This window comes from Nomascus leucogenys, chromosome X (genome assembly GCF_006542625.1).
Source record: "Nomascus leucogenys isolate Asia chromosome X, Asia_NLE_v1, whole genome shotgun sequence".
NCBI classification, from domain to species: domain Eukaryota; kingdom Metazoa; phylum Chordata; class Mammalia; order Primates; family Hylobatidae; genus Nomascus; species Nomascus leucogenys.
Window position 1 is genome coordinate 136,145,172 of NC_044406.1, and position 15,709 is coordinate 136,160,880.

General features: G+C 49.1%; 1 protein-coding gene and 1 pseudogene across 2 annotated transcripts; both read left to right on the forward strand.

The window, feature by feature from the left end:
* Positions 1-3,432: 3,432 nt before the first annotated feature.
* Positions 3,433-10,923, forward strand: HMGB3 (high mobility group box 3). Of its 2 annotated transcripts, none has more exons than XM_030807288.1 (5): positions 3,433-3,528; positions 5,762-5,916; positions 6,212-6,351; positions 7,265-7,439; positions 7,921-10,923. In XM_030807288.1, exons 2-5 carry the CDS (start codon positions 5,767-5,769, stop codon positions 8,056-8,058), a joined length of 603 nt encoding a protein of 200 aa, XP_030663148.1. In that variant the 5' UTR covers positions 3,433-3,528; positions 5,762-5,766; the 3' UTR covers positions 8,059-10,923. The 2 variants fall into 2 exon arrangements, with proteins under 2 accessions (XP_030663148.1, XP_030663149.1); XM_030807289.1 differs by lacking the exon at positions 3,433-3,528 and adding an exon at positions 3,543-3,716.
* Positions 10,924-13,653: 2,730 nt separating this feature from the next.
* On the forward strand, positions 13,654-14,244 carry LOC100588191 (annotated as a pseudogene).
* The last annotated feature ends 1,465 nt before the right edge of the window (positions 14,245-15,709 follow it).

The following is a 15,709-nucleotide window of genomic DNA, read 5'->3' on the forward strand; positions in this document are numbered from 1 at the left end:
GGAGGTACCCTCAAGCCAACGGGCATTGAGCTTTGCTGCAGAGAAGGCAGCCTGCCTTGGGCTCCCTGAGTCCAGGGTGTGCCCAGGCATCCCTGGCTTTCTGTCACCTTTTCTTTCTTTTTTTTACCTTCCAAACTAGTCTTTCAGCCTCTCCCGGTTGGCCTTTGACTGGTGACAAGCAGACTGGCTTCACTCAGTCTCCCTCACCACCAAGACTGGCAGTGGTCTGGGTGGATGAGGCGGGTGGAATCACCTTTGACAGAGGACACTGAGGCTCGGAGCCCTCAGGTGACGTATGAAAAGGCATACCAGGAAATCAGTGACAGAGCCCAAAGCCTCTATCTTGTCCCTTCCTTCCAGCCTTACTCCCCACTCCATCTCATCTCCCTGCTGTTACTTATTAGTAGACATGCAATACATATACATGAAAGTTTCTGCTAAGGCAGGAGCCCACTGGGCCACAGGTCTTGCTCAGGCATGTCGCCACACACAGGCAGGTGTTAAAGAGAAGATCTGGCTGTGGGGAGCCTCCATTGGTGGGTGGGCGGCTGGGGGGTGGGGCGGAGCAGGGAGCCATCTTTGGATCTCTGTCATGCAGTGATGTCATAGTCATGTTCTGTGAGTTCATGTTCTGACAACGACCAGTTTGTAGTTTAGCTTCAGGCCAAGTGCTTCAGCTCCATATAAGAGGTAGCTTTCTTGAGAGCAGAGATCGAAATATTTCCTATGCAAAGGATGGAAATACTTCCTGCGCGTAAGCGCAATCCTTTCATCATTCGAAGTATGTGGGGAGAAATAGATGGTCAATAGGCAGGGTTGGGGCAGTGGGGCAGGGAAGCATGGATCTTGAGGGTGGTATCTGGGGGCCAGTTTGGGTTGGGAGATGCTCTTATTTCTCTGGTTTGCCCTTGAAGCTGCTGCCTCTGGGAATGCCCTGGGTGTGCCCATACGTGAGTACGTGTATACATGTGCTGCTTGTGAGTTGGCATGGGCTTGTGTGACCCTTGTCATCCATCCAAGGGCCCACCATCCTGGTTCTCCCACCAAGGTGCCTGCCAACTGTGCCGTGTCACTTGCCACTGTGGGCAGTTGCTGGGCAGTAGCTGGACCCCAACTTGCAACTCTGGTCTAGAAAGGCTTGGCAACCTTGAGAGGCTAGGGCGCTCTGGCAGAGGGGAGGTATTGGTCAGATCACTTGTGGAAACCCTGCTCCCCTCTAGGCCTTGTGGAGACGGGAAGAGGGAGTGGCTTGGGCAGGTCGGGCCCTGGGAAACTGGTTGTAGAAGGAGCAGGGAGCGGCTGTCTGTCTGGAGAAAAGGCCTGGCCTGCCATGAACCCTCTGAAGGGTGAGGGATTACCCTGTGTGGAGTTGCTGACCTTAAGGCTCAGAGGTGGCTGGAGATGGAAGGAACTGTCATGAAGGAAGATGGTAAGCTCCCTATAAGTGGAGGTATGCAAGCAGAAGGCAGGCAACAACTCAGCTGGTTCTAACAGGACAGGGATGGATGAGGTGGCCTTAAGATCTCTGAACTCCTGAGTCTGTAGTGGGGACCTGGGTTAGTGACACAATACCTGCCTGCTCTTGTCAAAAGCAGCACTATCTCTGCCTTTTTTTTTTTTTTTCGGAGTCTTGCTCTGTTGCCCAGGCTGGAGTGCAGTAGCATGATCTTGGCTCACTGCAACCTCCACCTCCCAGGTTAAAGAGATTCTCCTGCCTCAGCCTCCCGAGTAGCTGGGACTACAGGCGTGCATCACCACACCCGGCTAATTTTTTGTATTTTTATTAGAGACTGGGCTTCATCAGATTGGCCAGGCTGGTCTTGAACTTCTGACCTCGTGATTCGCCTGCCTCAGCCTCCCAAAGTACTGGAATTACAGGCATGAGCCACCGCGCTTGGCCTCTATCTTTGCCTTTTGATCTGGATTGGAACCTTGATGATGGGAGCCAACAGCACCAGCTGCAGGGGCTCAGGCTTGGCTGGGAGGCTCAGAGGAGTTGGTAAGAGGGGGGTAGGGGTGAAGAAGCAGGTGCCCTGTGAAGCCAGATCCTTTGCACACCTCAAACTCAGCCACGGTTTCTGGAAGCAGCATTTGGAAAATTCATGTTCTGGTGGGGCTTATTTCTGAATATAGGACTCATAAATAGCTGGATCTCTTGGCCTTTCAAGGAAAAGAAAAACCAAACTCATGACATCTCTTCCTTTGCATTATTTTCTCCAACTTTCAATCTTTAAACTGCTCTTTTTCTCACCCTTTCATTCTTTCCAGGCAAGGGCCCTCAGATACTTTCTTTCCAAATAGGGTTGATACTTGCATTTGAAGTGGAATATTTCTTCCTTGCGTGGGACTGTCCTATGCAATGTAGGATATTTAGTACCCCTGGCGGTTCCTTCCTCTTATTGAATTCCAGCAACACCTGCCAGTCATCCAGGCACAGGCCCCACGAATTTCAGAACATCCCTTACAGAAGTGACACTGCGGCTCCTATACTTTGAAAAACATTGCCTGAATCCCCAAAGAAGTGGCTAGCTCAAGGCCATACCACCAGCCAGTGGCAAAGTGGAGATCAAGTCAAATCCCATTCATTCATTCATTCATTCACTCACTCATTCATTCCCGAAGCTTTAATTCTTCGCTCTAGGGTGTGTCAGGAGAGCAGAGGGAATGAGGGCCTTGAACCGAGGCAGTGAAGAGGGTAAGAAGAAAAGTGTTATTCTTTGCCCACAAAACTACAATTTCTCACAAATTCTCTGCTCTTGCCAAATTTTGTTTTCCTCTTTTAGCCCGTCTGTTCCGCAATTTCGGGCGCAAATAAAGACTTTCTGGCATTTAGTGGGAAGAGCCTAGTTGAGCACGATCCGCAGAAGCGGAATCAGGTGCCTTTCGGGTGGGCAGCGAGATCCGAGGGCCAAATCCCGAGGTCTTGGCGAGGAAGCAGCTGCCCTCCGCCAGGCATCCAGGAGCGAGCTGCCGCCGCGTTTCTCTCGCGGCGCCGCGGCCGAACCGGGTAGAGGTGGTCTACCATCGGCCCTCCGTGGTGGGCCCAGGGGTGTTTCCCCGGGCAGGGGAGCTGACTGGAGGCCAGGGGTGCCGAGGCCGCGGTGCAGCGGGAGCAGAGGGCAGCGCAGCGGGGCTGGACTTCACTCTCCCACGCCAGAGGCCGAGGCCTCCGGGAATCGCAGGGCCACCTCTTCAAAGCCCTTGGCGATCCCAGCTCTGTTCGCCGAGGGGGCTGGCGAGGTGGGCGGGGCGGGCAGGCGAGACTAGGTCTTTCCCTGTTTGGCCTCCGTAGCCGGCGCCGGCGGGTCGTTCTGTTTGAATGAATGATCCCAGCAGCCGCGCCCAATGGGCGTCCACGCCTGCTTAATATGCATGAGGCCCGCAGCCAATGGCCAGGCGAGGAGGCTGTTTTAAACGGCAGAGCCCGCTGGCCAATCAGGCGGCTCTCGTGGAGGCAGCTAGCGCGAGGCTGGGGAGCGCTGAGCCGCGCGTCGTGCCCTGCGCTGCCCAGACTAGCGAACAATACAGGTACGTTTCGCACCGCCCGCTCCCGCCGCCGCCGCCGCCGCTGCCGCCGCAGCGCCCGCACAACTTTCCGGCCCGCGCCGCCGCGAGCGCGCCCTGCTGCCGCCTCTCCCTACCTCTACTCGCCGCTGCCTTCCCGCCCCCTCCGCCTTCCCTCCTGCTAGGCGGCCGGGAAGGAAGAAGCAATTCAGGTGTTTCAACTTTTCCAACGCGTTCCCCTAGCTCCCCGCTTTCGGGGGTCGGCCCCCTCGGCGGACGCCCGCCCGTGGCGGCTCCAGGGGCCGCAGCCGGGAACCCAGGGCCCCCGAGGCCAGATGTTCGGGCAGCTGCGGCTGCGGCTGCGGCTGCGGCGGCGGGGCGAGCAGAGGGGCGGCTGCGGGCTGCGGGCTGCGGGCTCGGGGCTCGGGCGATGCGCGTCCCGGCGCTGGGCGGCGGCAGCGGGAAGGGGGCCGGGAGCTCCCTGGCCCGCGACAGACTCCGCTGGGGGACGGGCGGCCGGTGCCCGCCGGGGGCTGCGCGGCTGGTGCCCGCCGGGGGCCGCCGCACGGACAAACTTCGCTCCCGGGCTCGGCCTGGCGCCGCGCGGGCCCGCAGGCTACGCCGCTGGCTCTGCGTTAACATGGCCGTCGCGGAGCGCCCGGTGGCCCGGGGGGGCGCGGGCCGGCCGCCCCCCGCTCGCCTCCTGCCCGCCGGGCGCCGCCGCCGCCGCTAACATGGCTGGCGCGGCGCTGGCCTCCGGCGGGGGCAGGGGAGGCGGGCGGAGCGGGCGACGGGGCGCCCGGCGGGCTCCGGCCTCGGCCCCGGCGCCCGCGGCCCCGGGCGGGCGGCGCGGAGGGCCGGGGGCGCCGCCGCGGGCCCTGGAGCGGCCGAGCGTCATGGCTGCACTGGCGCCTTTGTTATCCCGAGGAGTGCGCCCCGCGCCGGGGGGCGGGGAGGTCCGGCCCGGGCCCCCGAGCCCCCGGGCGGCCCGGGCGGGGCGGGGCGGGGCGGGGTGGGGGCCGACGGGCGGGCGGCGGCGGCGGGGCCCGGGCCGCTTTGTTCGCCGCCGTCGCCGCCGCCCGCGCCGGCCGCGCGCGGATCAGCCATTTTAGCGAGTGGGACTCCGAGGCGCGGCGGACGCCGCCACCAGTGCCGCGGCTGCCGCCGGCCCGGCCGCACACCCCCCGCGCGCCGCCACCGCCGCCGCCCCCGGCCCCGCGCGTCCCCCGGGGATGACAGCGGCGGATTTCAGGGGCACTTTCTTTCATCAGGAGGCTTTTGACAAAATGGAAGGTGAATTACGGGTGTCCCGGTGACCCGGCACGGAGGCCGAGGCGGGCTGCCTGCTGCCGGCCGGGACTCCCCCGCTCCCGGTCCCGCCCCGCCCGGGCCGCCGCTGCGCGGCTCTGTTGGGCAGCCTCGCGGGCGGCTGCTGCCAAGGGGAACTCTTTAGTTTTACATGATGACCTTGGGTGTGGGAAAAGGAAAAGATGGCGGGAAGCTGGGGGGTGGGACAGGGACGATGACATGCCGCAGCTGCATTTTTATTTGGAAACTTTGGAGAAAGTGTTCTCGGCTGGACCTGCGTTCTGGGTTACAGATGAGCACGACTAGCCCTTTTGATACACCCTCCCCCTTTAGATAGTGACGAAGTGATGAATTGAACTAATAGTACGGGGGTACCTGCTCACTTTCCAGATCTCCGGTGTTGTAAAGCCATTTTTTATAAGCCAAAACGCATCAACAATAGTGACAATTTCAGATGTCCCCTACATGTAGTTCTCCTGCTTTGGTCTTGTGTTCAGCAGTGGTAAGAGTTGTTTTTAATTGCGTTAACAGTTAGCAGATGACCAGATAGTCTTAAGTCATAGATTTCAAGCTTCTATCACCCCCACCAAATGTGTCCTCTCCGTGCCCTTCCCACTTTGTGATTGTAGTTTCCAAAACATAGCAGTTCTGTAAACGTAACACTGAGTACCCTACTTGGATCGGCTCCATTTGGAGAACTTGATCGCTCTTGAGAAGTAACTTGCAAACCAGCGCGCTTCGTGCTGGTCAAAAGTTAAATGACAAGCGACAGTGAAGCTGATTTCTTTTCTACGCTGCCTTCTGCCACTGGTGTCCGGCATTGGGGGAAGGGGACTGCCTAACAGCGAGTGTGGTTTTAATTTTGCTCTGCCTTTGGTACGTCTTGTAGTTCTTGTCAATTCCTCCTTGCTTTTCCTCATTGTATTTCTTTGTTTCTCTTCTATCACAGTCAGGATGGCTAAAGGTGACCCCAAGAAACCAAAGGGCAAGATGTCCGCTTATGCCTTCTTTGTGCAGACGTGCAGAGAAGAACATAAGAAGAAAAACCCAGAGGTCCCTGTCAATTTTGCGGAATTTTCCAAGAAGTGCTCTGAGAGGTGGAAGGTATTTTTCTTTTGTACCCTTCAAACTAGTCTTAGTTGGGTTTCTCACTTCGGGGTTACTTACCTTCAGAGTTTCTCCCAGCTAGCTGCTTGCTTCCTCTTTTACTTAGAATCAATTTTGCTTGTCTTAAGAATTTTGTGTGTGTGCTTTTATTTTTTTAAGGCCCTGCACAGGTTTCAGGCCTTTACCTACCCCCTTTTGCAAGTGGTTCTAGCAACTGCCAGTTTAATCACAAGAAACTGAATAGGTATGTGTTCACTGCATCAAGGGATTTAACGAGTCCTGTTCTTTGCAGACGATGTCCGGGAAAGAGAAATCTAAATTTGATGAAATGGCAAAGGCAGATAAAGTGCGCTATGATCGGGAAATGAAGGATTATGGACCAGCTAAGGGAGGCAAGAAGAAGAAGGATCCTAATGCTCCCAAAAGGCCACCGTAAGTGACTGTAGGATTCAAGATAACAATTAATACCTTTTCTTCTGCTTGGAGGATTTGGTTTTTTGGTCATCCTGTATTTCATTTCAAAATGAAATATTTTTTAAAAGATACTTAAAAGACGGCGATACCTCTGCAAACCATTCTGTACTTGGGCTTTACGATGCAGTGCCAGCGTTTTCTGTGGTTAAGGCTGAGGTGTTTGTGGGCTGTGCGTGCACATTCACAGTGGTTGTCTGTTGGCCTTTCCATTGTGAAGGAGGCACTCTAGTTTTGGTTGTCAGGGTCCTTGAAGTATGTTCTTTATGCCTTTCCCAGTAACTGAAAGACTGAGACAGCACCATATATATATGCACGTATATATACGCATATATATTATATATGCATATACACATACACACACACACACACACACACACACACATATATATATTTTTTTTGAGATGGAGTTTCGCTCTTGTTGCCCAGGCTGTAGTGCAAGGCACGATCTCAGCTCACCGCAACCTCCACCTCCCGGGTTCAAGTGATTCTCTTGCCTCAGCCTCCCGAGTAGCTGGGATTACAGGCATGCACCACCATGCCCAGCTAATTTTTTTATATTTTTAGTAGAGACGGGGTTTTTCCATGTTGGTCAGGCTGGTCTGAAACTCCCAACCTCAGGTGACCCGCCTGCCTCAGCCTCCCAAAGTGCTGGGATTACAGGCGTGAGCCACTGCGCCTAGCCTAGCACCGTATATTTTTCTAACCTTATACATCTTAGAACCTGCAACTTTGTGGCCTTGTATATGGTATCATGGATTACTTCACTTTAGGGAGAAGTCATAGTGGTAGGAGGGAGATGCTACTCAGGAATGTGGGATTTCAACTTTAACTCAATTTTTTTGTGGTTTCTCATGTATGTAATTCTTCCAAGGTCTGGATTCTTCCTGTTCTGTTCAGAATTCCGCCCCAAGATCAAATCCACAAACCCCGGCATCTCTATTGGAGACGTGGCAAAAAAGCTGGGTGAGATGTGGAATAATTTAAATGACAGTGAAAAGCAGCCTTACATCACTAAGGCGGCAAAGCTGAAGGAGAAGTATGAGAAGGTAAGGTGGGGCTGGTATCCTGGACTGGTGAACAGGCAGTGGCTCTGCTATCAGTAGGTTGCAGGGCATGTGGCAGCTTTGCTGGGCTGAGTACTTAGCATAGCGCTCAAGGGCCCATCCCCCTGCAAGGTAGCTACTGGTGCTGGTGTTCATGCTTTTTTTTTTGACAGGTCTTTGTTTTGGGGACAACTTCAGGCTTGAAAAATTTTGCTTACTCTTTAAGAAAAAAAAAAAAATGGTAACAGAGGATTTGATAGTGCTACTAATGTGACTTAAAGGACACTTGAACACCCATTAACTTTTAAATTCGAATATGGCTAAGAACCAAATTCATATATGGAAACACTTCAAATATATGTGATAGCAGCACTGGCTTACTTGATTTCAATTCCTGTCCTCTTACCTGAGATGAGGACTGCGTGTTTCTACTTTGTGTTAAAACAGCCGCATACTTATTTGAAATGTGTCCCTGTTCCTCTAGGATGTTGCTGACTATAAGTCGAAAGGAAAGTTTGATGGTGCAAAGGGTCCTGCTAAAGTTGCCCGGAAAAAGGTGGAAGAGGAAGATGAAGAAGAGGAGGAGGAAGAAGAGGAGGAGGAGGAGGAGGAGGATGAATAAAGAAACTGTTTATCTGTCTCCTTGTGAATACTTAGAGTAGGGGAGCGCCGTAATTGACACATCTCTTATTTGAGAAGTGTCTGTTGCCCTCATTAGGTTTAATTACAAAATTTGATCACGATCATATTGTAGTCTCTCAAAGTGCTCTAGAAATTGTCAGTGGTTTACATGAAGTGGCCATGGGTGTCTGGAGCACCCTGAAACTGTATCAAAGTTGTACATATTTCCAAACATTTTTAAAATGAAAAGGCACTCTTCGTGTTCTCCTCACTCTGTGCACTTTGCTGTTGGTGTGACAAGGCATTTAAAGATGTTTCTGGCATTTTTTTTTTTTTTATTTGTAAGGTGGTGTTAACTATGGTTATCGGCTAGAAATCCTGAGTTTTCAACTGTATATATCTATAGTTTGTAAAAAGAACAAAACAACCGAGACAAACTCTTGATGCTCCTTGCTCGGCGTTGAGGCTGTGGGGAAGATGCCTTTTGGAGAGGCTGTAGCTCAGGGTGTGCACTGTGAGGCTGGACCTGTTGACTCTGCAGGGGGCATCCATTTAGCTTCAGGTTGTCTTGTTTCTGTATATAGTGACATAGCATTCTGCTGCCATCTTAGCTGTGGACAAAGGGGGGTCAGCTGGCATGAGAATATTTTTTTTTTAAGTGCGGTAGTTTTTAAACTGTTTGTTTTTAAACAAACCATAGAACTCTTCATTGTCAGCAAAGCAAAGCTGCATCAATGAAAGTTCAAGAACCTCCTGTACTTAAACACGATTTGCAACGTTCTGTTATTTTTTTTGTATGTTTAGAATGCTGAAATGTTTTTGAAGTTAAATAAACAGTATTACATTTTTAAAACTGTTCTCTATTATAACAGTCAATTTCTGACTCACAGCAGTGAACAAACCCCCACTCCATTTTATGTGGAGACTGGCCTCCCTATAAATGTGGTGGCTTCTTTTCTTACTCAGTGGCCAGTTCACTTAGGGCTGAGATGAAGGAGAGGGCCACTTGAAGCTGCTGTGTGATTTTGTTTGTGTCTGAGTGGCATTCAGATGAAGTCTGGAGGAGCTAGGAGAAGGACATAGGCAAGGTTCAGCAGCCTTCCAAGGTATAGGAAGGTGGGTGATAGGACAGGCTATCTAGGTTAACTTTTGTCCCACCTCCACCCCCTATTTTGTGGGGCCAAATGCATTGCTAAACAGCAATTTCAGAGTGTATGGTGTGTCAAAAATTAAGGCCTTATTTTTTTTCTCTTTCACCCCTACCCCCCGTGCTCCTGGCACATATCACGTTATTTGTGGTGCCCAACATTTGGGGTCTTGAGCCTGCTGCTGGTCTCCTGGATGCCGGTGAGGGTATGTGGGATGGGGTGGTGGGGTAGGGGACAGCATCCTTTTTTTGCTCCTACTTTACTCCTTCAAAACACCAAACACCCCAAGGAAGATTATAGGCACCATCTTGGGCCACCTGAGCTATAGGGCAGGCTAATGGAATCAACCATTTCTAAGCACTAAATGTATCATGAAAAGTTGAATGGCCTACTCATAAGTTTAGCTCATTCACTGGAAATGTAGATTGATGTTCAATGTTAAACTGGAAGAAGCTTGGTTTGTGTGTCAGTGGTTATATTAGTGGCTAGTGTAACATTTTATCCAGGTTGGGGTGAGGGGAGATGGCCACAGTAGCAAGTGGTGACACTAAATACCATTTTGAAGGCTGATGTGTATATACATCATTACTGTCTGTAGCAATGAAGGATACAGTACTGTGTTGTGGGTGAGTGTTGCTATTGCCCAGCATTAATATTTGGGTGTGTATGTTTGAGGCTATGAAACACACAGGAGTGTTTTCGTGGTATTAATTTTAAGAGAAAGCAGCTCTTTCTTAAAATTCACTGTTCAGAAACTTGCATGTCTGGAGGCGGTGTCCTCTCCACCCTGTCGGGTCCTGGATGAGTACAAGTTATGGTCACGGTCACAGCCTGATCTCTATGTATTCATAGCCATTCGCTCTCCCATCAGAACTGTTTGTCCTGAATGTGTTCCTCTAGTTCTAGAAAATGACTACTAATTTAAAAAACTCGGTTATGAGGTTTGCCCAGAGGCACTTGTTCCAGAATTTCCCCTCCTGCTTCAGCCATGTCCTTGTCACTTGGCATTCTAAGCCAAAGCTTTAGCTTCTCAATTCATGATGTGCTAGGCCAAGATTCGAGAGCTGTTGCCAGCCTCGTCAAATATGGAAGAGAAACAACCTGCAGTCAAAAGGGAGTGATTTGTTAAGTGGTGCGCGTCTGTCTCGTAACTAGATGTACCAACCAGGGAAGGGCAAAGGATGGAAAGGGGTAACTTTTGTGTTTCCAAAGTAGCTAAGCAGAAGTGGGGAAGCAGTTTAGCCAAATGATCTTTGATTGGGCAAACATTGAGTTTTAAAGAGGCTGTCAAGTTGAGGCCACTTGGTCCATTAGCTGGTGCAGCAAGATCACTACTCGATGTTTTCACACTGTCACAAGATGGCTCTTCTAGTGGAATAATGCCCTAGTTTCTCTGAGATGATGTAAGTGGCATGATGTTACCTAAGGCTTAGGCTTAGCTTGATTTCTGGGCCCACTGTATGTGTTCTTAAGATGCCAACCTGTTGCTTTTTTTTTTTTTTTTTTTTTTCCATTTAAAAGGATAGTACCTACTCCCTCTAACCACCTCACCCCATTCTTGAATGACATTTTATCCTTCGGAAAGAACAAGGCTGTGATGTAGTGACTGTTGTCTGTGTCTCCTTTGTGTGTCTGTTCTTGTCACAAATGTATTTGGGGACGTTGGATGCATTCATTTTCTGTAATAAAGTTTCTTAATCACTCTTCCCAAAAAGTAATCAGTGGGCTGGCTGCGATCTGTCTGAGATACTGAACCTCTGTGCTTTTGGTTGATTATCATCAAGGTTTTAGAAGTACAAACTTTGTGGTAATCATAGATCTGAACTACTAACATTTAGTGGAATGATACCATCAAAATGACGCAAGTGTTAAGGACTCCAAAGCCCCAAGATCAACCTCCTGGCCCGAGGCATAAGGGGGAGTTGGCTCTGAAGCCCTGGACCAGGATAAATAGGCAATTTGCAGGATGCTAAGGAGCTATTTGATACAGTGGTTGGGTACTTGTAATCAGCCAGCCCTGCCCACAGGGCTCCTCGAGGCCAAGGGTCTGGGCTTAGTTGGCTGACTCAGCCATGCCCAACAAGGAGTTCTGGATGAGAGCCACAGGGACTGCTTGCTGTTCTTGGCTCCCAGCTCAGTTTTCTGTGGAGCCCGAGGCTACCTGGTAAGGAAAAGCCATTGAGCCAGCTTGGCAGCTCCAAGCTTCCCTTACTGCATCAACCAGAGCAGCCTCCCATCCTGTTTTATATGTTGGGCATCCTACGATTTCAGCTTTCAAAAGAAGCTGGGATACCATATCAATAAAAGGAAAAAGACACATGATCATCTCAATAGACACAAAAACCTTGACAAACGCTTTCATGATAAAAACAAGGGTAGAAGGGAACTTCCTCAACCTGATACAGGACGTTTAGGAAAACCCATGGGTTTATTCATGATTGTACTAGAAGTTCTAGCCAGAGCAATTAGGCAAGAGAAAAGGAGAAAACATCCAGACTGAAATTGAGAAGACAAAGCTATGTCTATTTGTAGATGATATGATCGTGTATACAGATAACCATAAGGAATCTCCAAATAAAACTGCTAAAAAAAAGAATTGATCAGCTGTAGTATACAAGATTAACATACAAAAACTAGTATTTCTATATACCAGCCATGAACAATCTGAAACTAAGAAAACAATTCTCTTAAATATCTACAGTAACGTCAAAAAGAGTAAAATATTTAGGAATGAACAATATAAGTGCAAAACTTACATGGGGAAAAGTACAAAACATTAAAGACCTAAGGAAATAAGACAGTCCACGTTCATGAATGGGAAGGTTTAATATTGTTAAGATGGCAATACTCCTGAAATTGATCTAGAACGCAATCTCTATCAGAATCCCAGCTGGCTTCCTCTAGTAGAAATCAGGCTGATTCTAAATGTCATATAGAAATTCAAGAGATGCAGGAGATACCCAGATCAATATTGAAAACGGAGGATTCACATTTCTTGATTTCAAAACTACTTTATTAAAACATTTTTTTTTTCTTTGAGACGGAGTCTTGCTCTGTTGTCCAGGCTATTGTGCAGAGGCACAATCACAGCTCATTGCAGCCTCAACCTCCCAGGCTCAAGGGATCCTTCCACCTCATCCTCCCAGGTAACTGGGACTACAAGTATGCACCACCACACCTGGCTAATTTAATTTTTTTTAGAGACAGGGTCTCACTGTGTTGCCCAGGCTGGTCACAAACTCCTGGACTCGATCCTCCTGCCTCGACCTCCCAAAGTGTAGGGATTACAGCACACCCGTGAGCCACCGCACCTGGCCTGATTTGAAAACTTACAACAAAGCCAGGTGCAGTGGCTCATGCCTGTAATCCCAGCACTTTGGGAGGCCAAGGCAGGTGGGTCACTTAAGGTCAAGTGTTCGAGACCAGCTTGGCCAACATGATGAAACCCCATCTCTACTAAAAATACAAAAAAAAAAAAAAAAAAAAAAAATTCCAGGCATGGTGGCGCATGCCTATAGTTTCAGCTACTCTGGCCCGAGGCTGAGGCAGGAGAATCGCTTGAACCCAGGAGGCGGAGGTTGCGGTGAGCCAAGACTGGCCACTGCACTCCAGCCTGGGCAACAGAGTGAGTGAGACTCTGTCTCAAAAAAACAAAAACAAACAAAAAACCCAAAAACTTACAACAAAGCTACAGTAATCAAGACGGTGTAGTACCAGCATAAGGACAGACATATAGGCCAATACAATTGTGAGTCCAGAAATGAACCCAGACATTTGTGGCCAACTGATTTTTCAATAGGGATAAAAGTAACATTCAACGGGGGAAATAATTTTCAACAAATGATGTTGGGACAACTGGATATCCATGTGCAAAGGAATGAATTTTGACCCCTCACAGTACATTCAAAAATCAATTCAAAATAGATTAAAGACCCAAATGTAAGAGCTACAACTATAAAATTCTTAGTAGGAAACATAAGTGTGAATTTCATGACCTTGGATTTGGCAATGGTTTCTTAGGACACCAAAAGCACATGCAACTAAAGAAAACAATAGATAAGTTGAACTTCATTAAAATTAAAACAAACAAAACTTTTGTGCTTCAAACAGTACCACCAGGAAAGTGAAAAGACAACCTACAGAATGGGGGAAAATATTTGCACATCGTATATCCTATAGGGATCTAGTATTGAAATTATATAAAGAACTATTACAACTCAGCAATAAAAAGACAACCCAATTTAACAAATGAGCAAAAGATCTTAACAAGACATTTCTCCAAAGAAGATGTATAAGTGGCCAATAAACACATGAAAAGATCCTCAGCATCATTAGTCATCAAGAAATTTAAATCAAGACTATAATAAGATACCACTTAACACCAGCTAGGATGGTTATAATAATGATAAAAAAGGGAGCTCTTTCCTTTCGCTGCTGCGACTACAGCCATGAGTATGCTCAGGCTTCAGAAGAGGCTCGACTCTAGTGTCCTTCGCTGTGGCAAGAAGAAGGTCTGGTTGGACCCCAATAAGACCAATGAAATCGCCAATGCCAACTCCCATCAGCAGATCTGGAAGCTGATCAAAGATGGGCTGATCATCCACAAGCCTGTGATGGTCCATTCTCGGGCTCGATGCCAGAAAAACACCCTGGCCCACTGGAAGGGCAGGCACATAGGCATAGATAAGTGAAAGGGTACAGCCAATGCCCGAATGCCAGAGAAGGTCACGTGGATGAAGAGAATGAGGATTCTGCACCGGCTGCTCAGAAGATACTATGAATCTAAGAAGATTGATCGCCACATGTATCACAGCCTGTACCTGAAGGTGCAGGGGAATGTGTTCACAAACAAGCGGATTCTCATGGAACACAGCCACAAGCTGAAGGCAGACAAGGCCCACAAGAAGCTCCTGGCTGACCAGGCTGAGGCCCGCAGGCCTAAGACCAAGGAAGCACGGAAGCGCAGTGAAGAGCATCTCCAGGCCAAGAAGGAGGAGATCATCAAGACTTTGTTCAAGGAGGAAGACACCAAGAAATAAAAGCTCCCCTTTTGTCTGTACATACTGGCCTCCGTAATTACATAGATCAGCCGTTAAAATAAAACAAGCCTTTATCTGCTTGCCATGAAAAAGAAAAAAAAAGATAAAAAAGGAAAATAACTAGTATTGGTGAGGACATAGAGAAATTACAGTCCTGGTACATTGCAGGTGGGAATGTAAAATGGTGCAGTCGCTATGGGAAACAGCTTGGAGATTTTTCAATAAGTTAAACATAGAATTACCATATGGCTCATCAGTTCCACTCCTAGGTATACACCCAAAATAATTGAAAACAGGTATTCAAACAAATACTTGTACATGAATATTCATGTACATAATTTTTTTTTTTTTTGAGACAGCGTCTTACTCTGTCACCCAGGCTGGAGTGCAATGGCGCGATCTCGGCTCACCGCAACCTCCGCCTTCCGGGTTCAAACTATTCTCCTGCCTCAGCCTCCCGAGTAGCTGGGATTACAAGCGCGTGCCACCACATCCAGCTAATTTTTGTATTTTTAGTAGAGACAGGGTTTCACCACGTTGGTCAGGCTGGTCTTGAACTCCTGACCTCAGGTGATCTGCCTGCCTTGACCTCCCAAAGCGCTGGGATTACAGGCATGAGCCACCATGTCTGGCCTCATGTACATAATTTTTTTTTTTTTTTTTTTTAGACAGAGTCTCGTTCTGTCGCCCAGGCTGGAGTGCAGTGGCATGATCTCAGCTTACTGCACCCTCTGCCTCCCGGGTTCATGCCATTGTCCTGCCTCAGCCTCCCGAGTAGCTGGGATTACAGGTGCCCGCCACCACGCCAGGCTAATTTTTTGTATTTTTAGTAGAGACGGGGTTTCACCGTGTTAGCCAGGATGGTCTCCATCTCCTGATCTCTTGATCCGCCCGCCTCGGCCTCCCAAAGTGCTGGGATTACAGTTGTGAGCCACCGCGCCTGGCTCATGTACATAATTCTTAATAGCCAAAAGGTGGAAACAACCCAAATGTCCATCAAGTGATGAGTGGATAAAATGTGGTATATCCATATGAAGAAATGTTGTTCAGCCATAAAAAGGAATGAAGTACTGATACATGCTACAACATAGATGAACTTTGAAATAATTATGCTAAAGAAGCCAGTCACAGAAAATTACATATTGCGTGATTCCATTTACATGAAATGTCCATAATAAGTAAATCTACACAGAAAGAAAATAGGCTGGGCTCAGTGGCTCATGCCTGTAATCCCAGCACTTTGGGAGGCAGAGGCAGGCGGATCATGAGGTCAAGAGATCGAGACCATCCTGGCCAACACGGTGAAACCCCGTCTCTACTAAAAATACAAAACTTAGCTGGATGTGGTGGCGTGCTCTTGTAGTCCCAGCTACTCAGGAGGCTGAGACAGGAGAATCGCTCAAACCCGGGAGGCGGAGGTTGCAGTGAGCCGAGATTGAGCCACTGCACTCCAGCCTGGTGACAG